This window comes from Dryas octopetala, chromosome 1 (assembly GCF_963921425.1).
Source record: "Dryas octopetala chromosome 1, drDryOcto1.1, whole genome shotgun sequence".
Taxonomy (NCBI): Eukaryota; Viridiplantae; Streptophyta; class Magnoliopsida; order Rosales; family Rosaceae; genus Dryas; species Dryas octopetala.
In genome coordinates this window covers 15,641,513-15,656,447 of record NC_141366.1, presented here as the reverse complement: position 1 = coordinate 15,656,447, position 14,935 = coordinate 15,641,513, and the positions used below count along the sequence as shown (strand labels likewise).

General features: G+C 35.8%; 1 protein-coding gene and 1 pseudogene across 2 annotated transcripts; one reads left to right on the top strand and one right to left on the bottom strand.

Annotated features, from left to right (window-relative positions):
- Positions 1–1,137: 1,137 nt before the first annotated feature.
- On the top strand, positions 1,138–9,025 carry LOC147298438 (DUF21 domain-containing protein At1g55930, chloroplastic-like). Its single transcript, XM_086229564.1, has 14 exons — positions 1,138–1,993; positions 2,752–2,849; positions 2,948–3,041; positions 3,392–3,469; positions 3,636–3,739; positions 4,316–4,397; positions 5,362–5,501; positions 5,575–5,653; positions 5,767–5,830; positions 6,181–6,272; positions 6,375–6,440; positions 6,819–6,935; positions 8,070–8,240; positions 8,493–9,025. Exons 1-14 carry the CDS (start codon positions 1,421–1,423, stop codon positions 8,727–8,729), a joined length of 1,995 nt encoding a protein of 664 aa, XP_086085690.1. The 5' UTR covers positions 1,138–1,420; the 3' UTR covers positions 8,730–9,025.
- Positions 9,026–13,493: 4,468 nt separating this feature from the next.
- Positions 13,494–14,497, bottom strand: LOC147298437 (heavy metal-associated isoprenylated plant protein 47-like; annotated as a pseudogene). Its single transcript, XR_015120009.1, has 3 exons — positions 14,378–14,497; positions 14,041–14,119; positions 13,494–13,929 (listed from the first exon to the last, which is right to left on the bottom strand). The product of XR_015120009.1 is annotated as a heavy metal-associated isoprenylated plant protein 47-like (transcript).
- Between the last annotated feature and the right edge of the window lie 438 nt (positions 14,498–14,935).

Here is a 14,935-nt window from a genome sequence, read left to right as displayed (position 1 = left end):
ATCGACATTTTTCTTGTAGTGTCCCCAAATGAAAATGTTTTAGATTTTAAAAAGCAGCTAAGAGGCAGCCTAAAAAAAATGCGCTGCTCTTTGCCGGTTTGAGAGTCAGCTGCCCACTCTCCCCACTCTCTCTCCCTTTCTCAGCTCTCTCCCACCCGCCTCCACCTTACCTTCCTCCCAGATTTCCATCTTTTTTTTTTTTTTTTAAGATCTGCTCCACCCCCTTGTGGTGATTTCTTCACCCTCTTGTGGTGATTTTGCTTGAGCTATATACTCAAATCTGGAGGTCTCTCCTCCCTTTGCTCTCGTTCTTAATTTCTCATCGCCAAGCATCGGGGAGCCGCAACTTCCACCAGTTCCCGCCTCCTGGCCCGTCATCTTCATCACATTTGAGACTACTCTTTGATCTTCAGCGATGATGGTTAGATCGTGGTTGTCCCAAAAGCTAATTAGTCGCTATATCACTGGAAGATGTGCGCTTCGGCATATGTGTTCGCACCTCCATATTCCTCAGCTTCTCTTTGCCTTTTGATGTCTCTCTGGCTCATTTGATGGTTGTGGTTTATGCTTAGTGTTGTTGTGATAAGATATTGAGGCTTTTGTGGGTTCTGCTCCCTTCCACCTCACGGTGGTTCTTGTCTTCCAATCTCTGGCAGCATGGTTCTCCTGAACCACCATTTTTGCCTAGGGTTAACTTTTTTGTTTAGATGAGCCTTTTTGTTTGGGCTCTTTATTAGTTGTTTATTTTGTTATGGCCTTTTGGATTCTTGTTTTGTATTTTTTGTGCCTATTGGGCTCTTTTAATGCAATTTTTTTTTCAAAAAAAAAAAAAGAGTTTACAAATTCACACTTTTTTTTTTAATTTAATTATTTAAAAATTTTTTTATAGGAGGAACTTACTTATTCCTTGTTATATACAACATGTAAAACACAAGTATGGTCACGTAAATGATAGCGTAAGTTTTACTTTTAAGTTTTAGCCTTCTTTCATACTTTCAAACACTCGCAAGAATAGATGACATCAAACAATCCAACGGTGAGATCTCTCTCGCGCAATATCCAATTAATTGGCTTTTTCCCAATTAACTACAATGCATAGGGACAATGGCTGTCATTTCAACTTCAATCCCAACTTGCCGCTGCCAAACCAGACTTCACCAGCAACAAAACAATTTGTTCAGGTCTTCAATCCCAATTTGCCGCTGCCAAACCAGACTTGCCGCTGCCAGTTCGCCTTCTCCAACAACCAAACATGTTCATCAACAATCCAAATAATATCTCGTACCCACTTCCATATCTCTCTGGCCTTTCCTAACCCTCTATTTTTTGTTTGATTCTTTGCCTTCATATTCCATTAGTTCTTTGCTGTCGAACTTTGCGTTGGGCTGTTGTTGAATTTTTTTTCTTGTAATTTATCGATATGGTGCTTGAGTCTTCCATTCTATGTCAGCCCAGGTTCATTTCTAGCTCGAAATCATTGAGCTTCGTGTATAGCAATGGGCAAATAAAATTTCCCATGAAGGTTTTGCTCCAAAATAATCGATACCCATTTCGATTGGCATCGAATTGCATTGGTACTAGTGGTTTTAGGAGCTTCTTAGCTCCAAGATGTGAAGGAATTGACATTTTTGCTAATAGAGCTCGTTTGAGAGCTTTAGGTGAAGATAGTGAGAGTTTGAGTGGTAGTAATGCTGTTTCGGGTTCAAATTTTGAGTTTGTTAGGGGATTGGTGAAGTGTGGAGTTGTTTTGGCTGCTATGGTTTGTGGGGTTTTGGTGTATGGGTGTAGAAGAGCTTTTGCTGTGGAGGGTGTTGTCAATGCAGGCTATGGAGTTTTTGGGCAGAGCATATTGTTGCTCAGGAATGCCTGGCCAAAGACATTGCAGGTTCTTCAGGTTTTCAAAGAGCAGGGTTTGATCTTGGCTGCGCTTTTGGGTCTCTCAGCGTTTTTCTCAATGGCAGAGACTTCAATTACCACGCTATGGCCTTGGAAGGTATGAAATTTTCACATTTTTTGATTGCTTATATCATAAGCATTTTGAAAGATTGTTGATTTGTTTGTATGGTGGATTTCTTGTCCACCCATGGACATTTTACTCTTTCGACTTGTTAGTAAATTCATTGTTTCTTATAGAAAAACTTACAATTGAGCCATTTCTGATGATGTTTGAAATGATAAGCTGTTTAAGTGTGAGTTTTTTTTTCTACTCATCCTTTGTATTGAGCTAGTTAATTTAAATTAACATTGTAGGAACTGTCTTATTAGTGAATGCCAAAACTTTATCATTTATTAGTATGCATGCGCTGGTTTCCATGTCTGGTTTGATATCCCAGTCACCTGGGGAGTAGAGTTAGACTCTTCCTTTCCCTAGATTATGCTGGAAATTACATTTTGACCTTAGAACTAATACTGCATGCATCATTGCCTGAACTTGCTAATTCATTCAATAACAGACTCGATTTCATACATGAGAGTTAAAACAGTCCGTGGTTGGCTTCACTTTTAATGAGACAACTCTTTTTAAATGATGTCCAGTTAATAGAGACTTAAGAAGTTTAATATACTATGGTATTCTTCCTTTTCTCAAGAATTCTTTTTGAGTGCTTATTTGCACATAAATTTGTGTGTTTGAAATGTTCATTTCCATTATCCAGTGAATGCTGAACCCATTAAAAATCTTGAAGAATGTGAATGATCCAACTCTTTAGGATCTTGAAAGAACATCAGTTAATTGATATTAATCTGTGTCAGGTGCGTGAGTTGGCTGATAAAGAGCCTGAAAATGGAGTCTTCAGATTGCTTCGCAATGATGTCACTCGGTTCTTAACAACCATTCTTATCGGCACAACGTACTTTTCTTCTCACTTTTGTTGGTATTGAGTTTTCCATTTTTTCATCGTGAAGTTGAATATTTCTTTCTTATTGTAGAATTTACTTATGTACTCAGTGTTGTCAATATTGGAGCAACTGCTTTAGTTACAGATGCTGCAACAGCACTATTTGGTGAAGCTGGTGTTAGCGCAGCAACTGGAGTAATGACTGTATGTCTCATTTTCCTTGCTTGATCAATAATGAAACATAAATAAAGCAAAGATGAATGTGCTGTTCATTTCTGATTGAGTTGTGTGCATGCGTGATTGCCAGAGATTGAGCAGGTTCAAATTCAAAGAACTCGTGATTTCTGAAAGAGTCTCAATTGTTTTGGTTCTGAAAAATAAAAGATGATAATGTTATTTCTATTGAGTATTGAGTCTGACCTTTGTTAAAAAAAAATTTATTGCCTCTTCTCACTTCTTATGGAAGGCCAGAGCCTGCATATATACATATAAGATAGTAATGTTCTAGTGGAACTAATATCTAATAATATTTTTCTTCTTCTTAATGATTCAAGGTTCTTATTTTGCTCCTCACTGAAATAACTCCCAAAAGTGTTGCTGTTCATAATCCCACAGAGGTTGCTAGGTTTGTGGTAAGCTTGAAATTTTTCAGTTTTTCTGACTTCAACTAAAACCCACATGTGAACACTGATTAAACATCTTTGTCTTTTGTTTTAGTTATTCACTCTTTTGTGCTTAACTGATGTTACTCTTGCTTATCTTGCTTAATTTGACGTGTCTTGGGTGTGATGCCTCTAGGTTAGGCCGGTGGCGTGGCTTTCATTGGTACTATATCCTGTGGGAAGAGTTGTTACATATCTATCAATGGGGATGCTAAAAATACTCGGGTTGAAAGGAAGAAGGTTTTCTTGATAACCCAAGTTTGAATTCTTCAAAGAAAATTCCATTTTATTTTGTATTTATTATTATTGTTGCTTTTCAATAATCCAATTGGTGCTTGGCTCGTGCTGGTTGACTATTACATATTAGTTATGTGTTATGGTTATTAGTTTTCTCTATGGCTTATAGACTTATAGAGTTTCACATTATAATATTAGAAAGCTACTGTGCCAAGGAGTAGGAGGATGATAGAGCCAGAATATGGGTTGGTTAGAAGCATGTGTATGTGTTAGTCGAATTATATGTCGCAGTTTGGATTTATAAATTAGTTAGTTTGGGTCCTGGTAATGGGCCACAGATAAAACCACATATTCTGACATACATCTCCAGCTCTTAGATTGTTTACCATCTAACAGTAAGATTATGGAGTCTATCTTTCTTATAACTTGATAAATATTTTTTGTGTTACCTCTATGTTCTTGATAAGAAAGAATTACATCTATGGAATTTTCAACTTGTACCTAGCGATGTTAACATTCTTTATTTAGAAAATGTTCTGGAAAATTTGCCATTTTCTTACACAATTTTTCGTTGATCAGTGAACCATATGTTACTGAAGAGGAGTTAAAACTGATGTTGCGGGGGGCAGAGTTAAGTGGGGCAATAGAGGAGGAAGAACAGGTACTGGAATATGTTTATTTTTGAAAGTATTCTTCTTAAATATTGATTGCTTTGCTAGTTGAAAACTATAGATGCTGTTTTTGAATGCTAATAGTGAAGAAAATTGATCTCATGCATGTTATCAGTGCATAATTCATTGCTTCTGCCATCAAGTATTTTATTGTTGCACTATTTCCACCTAATTTTAATGTTGATACATGTAAAAGATTTATTATGATGGGCATTATGTTGTTATTCAGTCTATGATGAGTGAAAAATCATTCTTAGAAAAGAAGTTTGACCACTCAAGGCCCTGCTGTTTATGGAGAGAAGAGAGATAGAGCAGCTGGCCTATTATTGACGCACAGATTTGCATTGAACATGAGGATATTTTCTCATTGCAATCTATGTTCAGGCACTTTTTGTACAAGAAGAGAAAATCTTTGTTTTAGGATTTAACTCCCGAATGGAACTTCTCTATGAACTTCACATATGACATGTGAAGGTAATATTCTCTTGCTACACATGTGACATGTTATGTTGTCAAATTGTCAATCTGGATCATAGATTGAAACAAGAATCTACCTGATCAATAATCCAAATGGATAAGATGACAACATAACATTCCACACTATTTTGCAAGAAAACATTTCCATATGTATACATCTATTTCATACACAAAAATTTGTACTGCAGTTAACCACATTGGATAAGGCCTCATATCACATACCCACCATATAGCCAGTCCACATTCATTTATTTGTCTCATTTGGAAGAATATGATGCTTGTAGTGCACTTGAATTGACAGCATCTTTGTTCGCTATAATCACAATTTATGTGCCCTGTTTATCATCCAACTACTAACCCCCCCCCCCCCCCCCCCCCCCCCCCCTCCTTTCCTTTAAATTCATTATTTTTAAATTTACCTGCTCTGTGTTTCTTATTTAAGGTGCACTCTTTTGGGGAAAAAAAATCCTTTTGCAGGATATGATTGAAAATGTGTTGGAGATAAAAGATACACATGTTAGAGAGGTGATGACACCTCTTGTCGATGTAGTTGCCATTGATGCTGGTGCAACACTAGTGGATTTTCACAACTTGTGGGTAACTCATCAATATTCAAGGTAAGCCAGAATTTTAGTGGTACAGTGAATAGTTCTTTAATGCCTTGTGATAATATTTTGAACATTCTTCTAGGGTGCCTGTTTTTGAGCAGCGTGTTGATAATATAGTAGGAATTGCATATGCAATGGATCTACTGGATTATGTTCAAAAGGTCAGACAGTTTGTATTCCTATTTATTCGTTTACGAGATGCATATTCTTTGTTTATTAATTGTATGCAACAATCTCATAGTGTGCAGACTTGTAAATGTGTTTGATTTTGAAGGGTGAGCTACTAGAAAGTACCACTGTTGGGGATATGGCTCAGAAACCTGCTTACTTTGTGCCTGGTAATCTTTATTAACATGCCAAGTTCTGGTAAACACATGTATTCTAGAAAGGATATTCATTGTATATTGCTATCTCTTAGTTTTTCTTTTGTATATATTGCAGTTAAGATTCATGGGTTATATATTTATAAATGAAACCACTTTGGGAAATAAAATGACAGTAATGGAATTCAAGTCCTAGGGCGGTGGTTGCTTAATTGCTGAACGTCTTGGCCTCAATACTAGTTCTGCCATTTTCTGTTTTTTTTTTTTTTTTGAAGAGTACACCATCTGGTCCTTAATATTCTTTTTTGGGACTGAATGTCGTCCTTAATCTTCAGATGTATAAATTAGTATAATCCATTTTGTAGATTCAATGTCAGTCTGGAATCTTCTTAGGGAGTTTCGCATCCGAAAGGTTCACATGGCTGTGGTTCTTAACGAATATGGTGGAACTGTAGGGGTATGTTCTTTTGTTCCTTATTGAAATTAAATTTCCAATATTGCTGTTAAAAATTTAATAAGTTGCACAGGCATTTCTCTAACTTGTTTTGTGATGAAACAGATAGTAACCCTGGAAGATGTTGTAGAGGAAATTGTGGGTGAAATATTTGACGAAAATGATTCAAAAGTAATGCTCGCTACTGATGTTTGTGCTCTTTCATCTACTTTTTCATGATAAGTACTTTAATAATAAAAGCACTGAGGGGGCACAACCCCTAATACACAAGTAGTATACATAAAAATTTAAAGGGTAAAAAAGCTATATAATCAAAGAAAGTTAAACAAGTGAAAGCAACTTTCTTTGTCCCAGAAAATATTATGCTTAAGAAATGAGCCTTCACTCCATACTGGAAGATTCTAACCCCTGAAAAAATGGCAACTCTTCTCTAACTGTAATCGCACAAAACTATGGTTCTCACTTCTCGCTACGATAATGTTAATATTTTTGAAAAATCAGTTGTGGTTGCTCATTAATTTTCTTACGAAATTGTTGATGCTGGAGCAGGAGGAGATTCAGAAAAAAACTGGCTACATTGTAATGCGTGCAGAGGGAGTATTTGATGTGGATGCAAACACATCTATTGACCAGCTCTCTGAAGATCTAAATGTCAAAATGCCAGAGGTATTCATCTTTATGAGTGTTAAATCCTGAATATTGGTCTTGAAATTTATATATAGGCCCTCATACTGTACCTATCCTCTACTTCCCTTTCTATTATCATCAGCCAAAGGAAATCTGTCATAGTCAATATCTCCATTTGATTAGTTTTGTTTCTGGTACAGTGGTTCTATCTATTGGGTTTGAGCAGTAGATTTCTCTCATCTATTTTGCAATGTTCTTTTCATTGTAATATTTTATTGTAATGGAATACAATTAGACCATATGATGTAGTTTGTTTTTTATAAGTAGAAATACATTAGAGAGCACCTAGGGGCCACAACCTAAGTACCCAATACGCATACAAAGAAAATTAAGATTTTAATGAAAAAAAATTAACAGCAGGAATAAAACAGCAAGGATCTTCCCTGGTCCATTAGTCCTGTACTAATACACTGTCCTTAAGCTCAAGCACTGAATGTTCGATGCCTTCGAAGGCTCTCTGGTTCCACTCAAGCCAAGGGGTCCATGAAAACTGAGGCACAGCCTTCCACACCTTATGTATCTGTTAGGAAACAAAATTTACATTCCAAAATTGGAAACAGAATCGGGAAAAACCCAAGAAACACCGAACAAAGAGAAAAAAGAAAACCACTATTCCAAAACCACTCTGCTGTGAATAATCAAGTGATCAACAGATTCCACTGAACTCTTGCACAAGAACCAATGATTGACCAGAAATTGACACTGTTTCATTAAGTTGTCATTAGTTAAAATCTTCTGATGAACAGCTGCCCACATTTGATGTAGTAGTTCTTGTCCATGGCTGACCTTGCACATCTGATATTTCCTTGTTTGAACTAATGGTATGCCATGTCTACTCCCTTTAATTACAGGGATCTTAACCCTTAACCAGTCTTATATTCACCTGATAATTATGATTGTGACTTGAGGTCTGAACTGTAATACTTTACAACATATGCTCAGTTTTGATTATCAAAGCATCAAGTCATACTACAAGTGTTTCTTTTCTGAATTGTAATTTGCTTTTCCTTTTCAATATAGAAATTTTAAAAAGTGAAGATCCTTGCCATTGCCAAATTGTCCATCAATTTTCAAATGTACATTGATCTCTCAATTTTCAATTGTTGTTTACAGGGTCACCAATATGAGACAGTATCAGGTTTTATATGTGAGGCATTTGGATATATCCCAAGGACAGGTGAGAGCATCAAAGTAGTTCTTGAAAAGGAAAATGAAGAGGAGATTGATGAGTCCAAGTCTGACAGACAGGATAAAAAAGAAAAGCACCAAATTTTTAAAATTGAGGTACTATGTTGAATATTTTGCTACATTTATTTCTTTGAAAGTCCATTACATGTAGCAGATAAAATGAAGGTGTCACCATTACTACAATAGGCTTACGTGTGTTAATTTTTAGATGATCTAGAGTTGGTCAATGATGTATTTGGTGGTAGCTTGGGGGGGGGGGGGGGGGGGGTGGGTGGATATGGGATATATGTTATGCCTATCCTTAACTTTTAGAAAATAATACATGCGTTAATATTGTCTTTGGTGTAGATTCTAGCAGGAAATGCCAGAAAGGTTGGTGCTGTTCGATTTGAAAGGATAGAGAATGATGCTGCTACATTGGAGACCAAAGAAGTAACCCGCTTGGTTCCCAAAATCATGAAAAGGAAGTGGAGTAGTGATCATGACTCAGATGGTGAATATGATGAGGATTCATTCCAGAAGAGACCACAGGCACCCATATCTGATGAACACGAAGACAATGTTGATAGTCTCAGTAGACATTAGTTGCATTGCTCATGTTTTCCTTTTTCACGGAATCATAGAAGAGCTAACAATTGAGAACAAAGTAATGAGAATCAGGAAGGAATACTGTACACAAATTTCACAGATGGGAATGTCAACATCTGAAATTTTTCACAGTTACCTGTCCTGATACGTGTGTTATTTATGAACCATAAGTTTGCCGACAGGGGTTGATCTCGAGGTGAATATGTTCTTTGCAAGTTAGGTTGGTGGTAGAGAAAGCATTCAGGAGATGGCCTAGTTGGAGGGATCAATTCTAACACAAACAAATTATCTCCCTTATGCTGTGTCAATGGATTGATCCTCCAATTTTGTTACTACCATTGAGCCCCCTTTACTGTCTAATGTTGTAAGCCTAGATGTGTAGAGCAATAGATATAAATGGTGGTGGCATCATTGCTTTGCCTACCAATTCGGTGAACTGTAATTTGCCATTAGGACTGGTGGGACTGTGGGAGTGCTCTTTCAAGAGGCATAGGTTGTCTACTTGTCTGTATATTCATCAATAGGTTCTGAAATCATTTAATTATCATCTCAAGGCTGGGTTTGTAGACCCTTTCTTGGCCGTCTTGGTGCAAACTCCATATAAAGGAGGATGCCTTTCAAGCCAATGAGTCGTTTGAGGATTTCCTCCCGTTTCTTTCCTTTTTGTTTTTTTTTTTTTTTTGGAGAACAAAGTGTCGGTTTAAGGTGGCATTGTTTTACCGATAGTTAAAATCTAAAATTTACACCTTAAATAACAGTATTATAAGTTAAATAATCCTATCGAGGGTGAAATTAAAAAAAAAAAAAACTAAAATAAATAGTCCTATGATTCCTATCAAGGATGAAATAAAAGAAAATTCAAAATATAGGGCGTTCAAACGGCTTTGTTGGGCATCCGAATTTGGATGGTTCTTTTTTTGGTCGAATTCTCTACCCAACTCCGAATTCGGTAGAGAGAAAATTTTTATTATTGGTTATGATTTTGTTGTCACTAATTAGACCATTACGAGCAATCTCCAAATGACAAAACTATGATATGGATTATTCATTTTTCTTTTCCTTTTCAAAACTAGTAGAAGATAGTGGTGAAAGTGGACCTTGTCAAAATAGCTTATACTATTATTAAGAAAATCTATTTTGTCAACTAATATCTCATAAGTAAAGAAAAGGACAAATATATTCCAAAAATTTCAAATTAACTTAAATAAACAGGGATCATTATGATGAAAAAAACATCTAATTAATTTCTCTCACACGTAACTTCAAGTTCAACCAATCCAACCTCTTCTCTTACACACCTGGTACTAAATAGGTATGATAAGTTGTCTATGTTTATAGCAAAAGTAAAGAGATCCGTACGTGTTGCTTCCCTGTGTTTTTTCCCATACAAGAAACCCAATCCCCACCACCCATTATCTATCAATGTTTTTTTTTCTGACATTATTTATTTATTTATTTCGGGAACAAGTGATTTGAACTTGAGACGTCTATCAACATTGTGGAGAGAATGATATAATGATTGGTAAAGAAATCTGATCATGCATGGAAAGGAAATGTAGTAGTGATTAGACCATACAGACTATGATATAATGTTGTAATTGACATTAATTCCCAAAGACACGTGATCAGGTGGAGTGCACTCTAAAATGAACAAAAGATGATAGCATGCATGATCATCGTCCTGGTGCATATTAATTACATTGCTCATGCATGTTTCTCTCCCATAAAGGTAATTAACATATAGATCTAGCTAGCTAGAACAATATAACATATTAAGCACAAAACAAGTTGATGAACTATATATCATCACTACTGGAAGTTTTTCAGAGGTGAAGAGAAGTGTCGACATCTGAATCATCCAAGTTGTTTGTTCTGTGCATGACTGCTCCTGTTGAACACATGTTTGCCAAGGCTGGAGTCTCAGAGACCTGCAGATTAGCATGCTTGCTGTGCAAGTAATTGGGTTGGAGGTACATTGAGCCTTGGAAAGGTGGCTTATGATCATAAGGAACTGTCAATTCAGAGTGGAAAAACAACCCCTTTGTCTCATAACATGTGGCATGTTGATGATTAAGATTAGCCCTCTCAGATTCAGATAACATCTGTCTCACCAGCTCTCTCTCCTCCCTTATCTCCTTTGCTCTCTGCAATTGCCTAAACCTCTCTTGCAGTAAGGCAATGGAAGAATGAGCAACAGTACTGCCATCAAGGCTTTGCCTAGCCATATGAGACTATTGAGAGACTAATGCCTATTGAGGTGGGCATTAGGGGGTTGTTTTCCTATATATAGGAGATGGGTAATTTTGAAATATTTTTTTATTTCAATTACAAAGCCATCTAATGGATTCTGAATGATGTAAACAAAGAAAGAGAAGTAGTATCTGCAGCTGTGATGCAAAGTCCAAGAAGGCAAAGCTTGGGTGCACTAATAATATTATCTCAGAAAGCTAATTGGGGTTGGTGGATGTGAGGAGAAGAGAGGCAGAAAGAGTCCATGGGGAGAAAATGGTGGGAAGGAGAGTCCAAATGGGTGTGTAAGGTAGCTTTTGGAAAATCATTTTTGGAGGAATATAATGGATGGGTGATGCTTTGTCGGCTTGTCTCCAAGACTTGGATGTGGCTTTGGAGAAGATGTTGCCCCTTTTGGTGAGCCTTTGGTGGGATCTTGTTATTATTTTTATTAACCTTTGGACATTCTCTTTTCAACTTTGTGGAGTACAAAAAATTAAAGATGAGGTACCATGAGGTAAAGGTTATGGAGGCAGGACAAGAGTTGAGAGAGAGAAATTTTGGGGTGGTTCATTTTCATGCATTGTACCTTTTTATGGAGAGGAGAGAAAGAGAACCTACTAAAAGGCACAATCTATATATGTGTCCCTCCACTACGTACTGAGAATAGGAAAGGCCTCTCTTTCTCTTAACTTTCTGTTTTGTTTTTATGTTGTTGGATGAAAACGCATGGAGGGAGGGAAGATATAGATATTAATTAATTGGATAACTTTATGGCGGTTCTTGTTTGATGGTTCATGGCACTGCTATGATGATCAAATGACACTGTTGCATTTATTTAAATTTGGATCTGTTATAATTCTTACATATTTTTAAGAAGCAAGATAGTCATGATATGTAAATTGAGCTCATTTGTTAGTCAAATAATAATGATATGCCAGTATCTCTTACTTGTTAGAAATAAATGAAATTTAGAGTGGATTCAAAATTGAAGAAATAAAATGCTATCACATTATGTAAACAAAACTTCGTAAAAAAATTTGATGTTCCTAGTTAGTAGTGCTCGCCATCAAAAGGGAAAAAGAGAAAATTAGTACGGCTATAATCATCAAATTGCCTATTAAATGATGTGAGTGTTTTTTTTGTATTTTGACCAAATATAATAAGGGTGTTTTATTTATTATTTATTTAGATTAATTTGGGACTATCAAAATACTAACATGTATAGACATGCACAACATCTGATAACAAAATTTGATGAAGGAATTTTGAACCTAGTATTACTCTATTGAAAAACAATATGAAAGTAAGAGCCGGCCGGCCAGTATAATCGGAGTGGCGCATGCAGCTAAAAAAAGGAAGCTATTCCCATACTTAGGTATGTTAATGCAGCGGGGTTGCAAAATGCATACATGTATTGGTAAAAGAGCTAGCATATATGTCTCGGGTACAATCTCAAGGTGGCCAAACAGAAAAACATTCCTCCAATACATAATCCCAAACCTTGTGAAGCACAATATGCATCAAAAGCTGCTATAGATTTAAGCACAATGCATAAAAAGCTGTTTTACAAATAATTGTTTTTGCCAATAATATTGTAATATGAAGCTTTTGGTTAATTACATGAACATGACAACTAATTAGGTTGTAGTTTAAACTTTGGTACGTAGCAAATTAACAAGATTTGGGGGGCTTTGGATATGATGCAAATTAAGACCTTTACAACGACAAGTCGTTTACAGTAGCTGCAGGCCTATATCATGCTGTTGGGCAACACGTACTCAAGTCGTTTACTCTTGAAAGAAAAGTAGCTTAAACACTACATATATATTGTTCAAGGAACGAATGGCCTGCATTACCTTCTTCCAATTAAGTTTTGAATTTTCACTGAAATCTCTATAGTTTAAGTAGTTGCAATTAATCATACCCATGTAGTTTAATTAGTTTAGTTTGCAATTAATGATAAAAACTCAACTTCATCTAATAATTTTTTTCATAGAGCTGTGCTAATGCGGCAGCACATGTACATGAGAGGCATGGACATCACTTTTGAGTTTTGATCCTTGTAATTTTGTCATATTTTCACATTATTTTGTCAAATCCCTCTCAATAAGTATTTTGTAGGCCATGTTGGGAAATTGTAGGGGGAGGGCCTCTTATCCATTATAAATATTAAATAGGACCCTCCCAAAGTCCCACCTAGAGATGAAACCCAAATACAACTAAAGTGGACATAGCCCCGATTCAAATTGGGTCGGATGAACCATTATATATTATACATTATGTTCATGTCCGTGTAAATGTTTGTTTGATTTCCAACGTTGATGGCATGAGCCCTTTTTCGAGCACCAACAAGTACAGTTACTGCTTTCTAAACTTCAGGGACTTAAATAAAAATCGCAGGAAGCTATAGGGAAAAAATGTAATTTAACCTTAAAATAATTTATGTTTCAAGTCAAACAAATTAAGAACAACGAATGCTAGCTGTTCATATATTGCAGCTGAAGCCAAAAGGTCAACAGTAATACAGTATGAAAGATCAATAAAATCAATATATATATATATATATGCATGAAGGGAAATGTATAGGTCTCTCTCTCTCTCTCTCTCTCTCTCTATATATATATATATATATATATATATATCACAGAATGGTGCAAGTAGTACTGCTTGTTGGTGGATCATAGATGTGCAATTCCAACTCATGAGGATGGTGACCACAAGTCGTTTTTGCCCAATTATTAGGTGGAATACTAGAATTTGCATTTTCGCTTTCCTTTTCTTGTTTAGACGTTTCACTTTTCTTCTCATTTGCTTTCTTTTCATTTACCTCTTCCACACTGAGTAAGTCAGCGTGGCCAAGCTTCTTCCTCAATGACTTGGCCAAGCATATATGCTGCATCAACCCCATCTCCAATTATCTCCATTTGATCTCTCTTTGCTCCCTTGAAAGCCATTGATATAAAACCTGCAACATTAATTAATTCTCCAAAAATTAAAAAAATTTAAACAATAAAAGAAGATGAAAAATGGAGATCAAATTAATAACAAATATATTCAGAGTATGGTAGCCACGTACCGTCTTCTGAAACAGCTATCTTCATGGCCTTGGCCCGACATTTTTCGCATCTAATTTGGACCTCAATGGTTATCTTTTGCTGCACATCATGCAAATATCCAACCACAAAAACATGTCATAATCATGAACTAAATATGTCCATAATTTGGACATCCGATCGATAAAATTCAAATCATACAGAAAAAGTTAATTTGATCTCAAAGGCACATATGCATATATGAGACGCATAAATCAAAAAATGATCCATTTTTTAAAGAAAGATATGTGTGAACTAAGTAATAAAACCCTTCGAAAGGTACTTAATTAAGCAAATTAATTAAACAGAGCAGTGGTTTACCTTCATATTTTCCACTAGTAGCTGAAACCTGAAACTCAACAAAACTAAAAATGCGGGGTATTTTTTTTTTTTTTTTCAGAAGAAGAATAAGAGTACGGAATATGGATGTTCTAATTCGATCTGTAAGAATGTGATATATGAAGAGAAAACTAGTGATCGAGTCTGGGTTCTTTATAATTAATGTGAAAGGCAAGTAGCATTGGAGCTAAGCTGGCAATGAAAGCTATACGTCGTGATTTATGTTCATCAAGTTTATGGTTGGCGATCCACGTCTGTGGGTTTTACGTACACTACACTAATTCTTACGTAATCAGCCAACCGCTGTTGCTTAATTACTCATTTTTGATAATTTTATTTAAGACTTCCTTAGAAGTCAATTATTGTAGTAATGCGTCAACTAGTACAATTGCAATAAAGTCAACACTCTTAATTCCTTTCATAAAGAAAAAGAAAAAAAAAAGATGAAATTTTCATAAAAAATTAAATGTGTTACCAAGTACCATTCACCCAAAGAAAAAAGAAGAGGCTTTTTGGATCAAAATATAATGTTCAGTTATT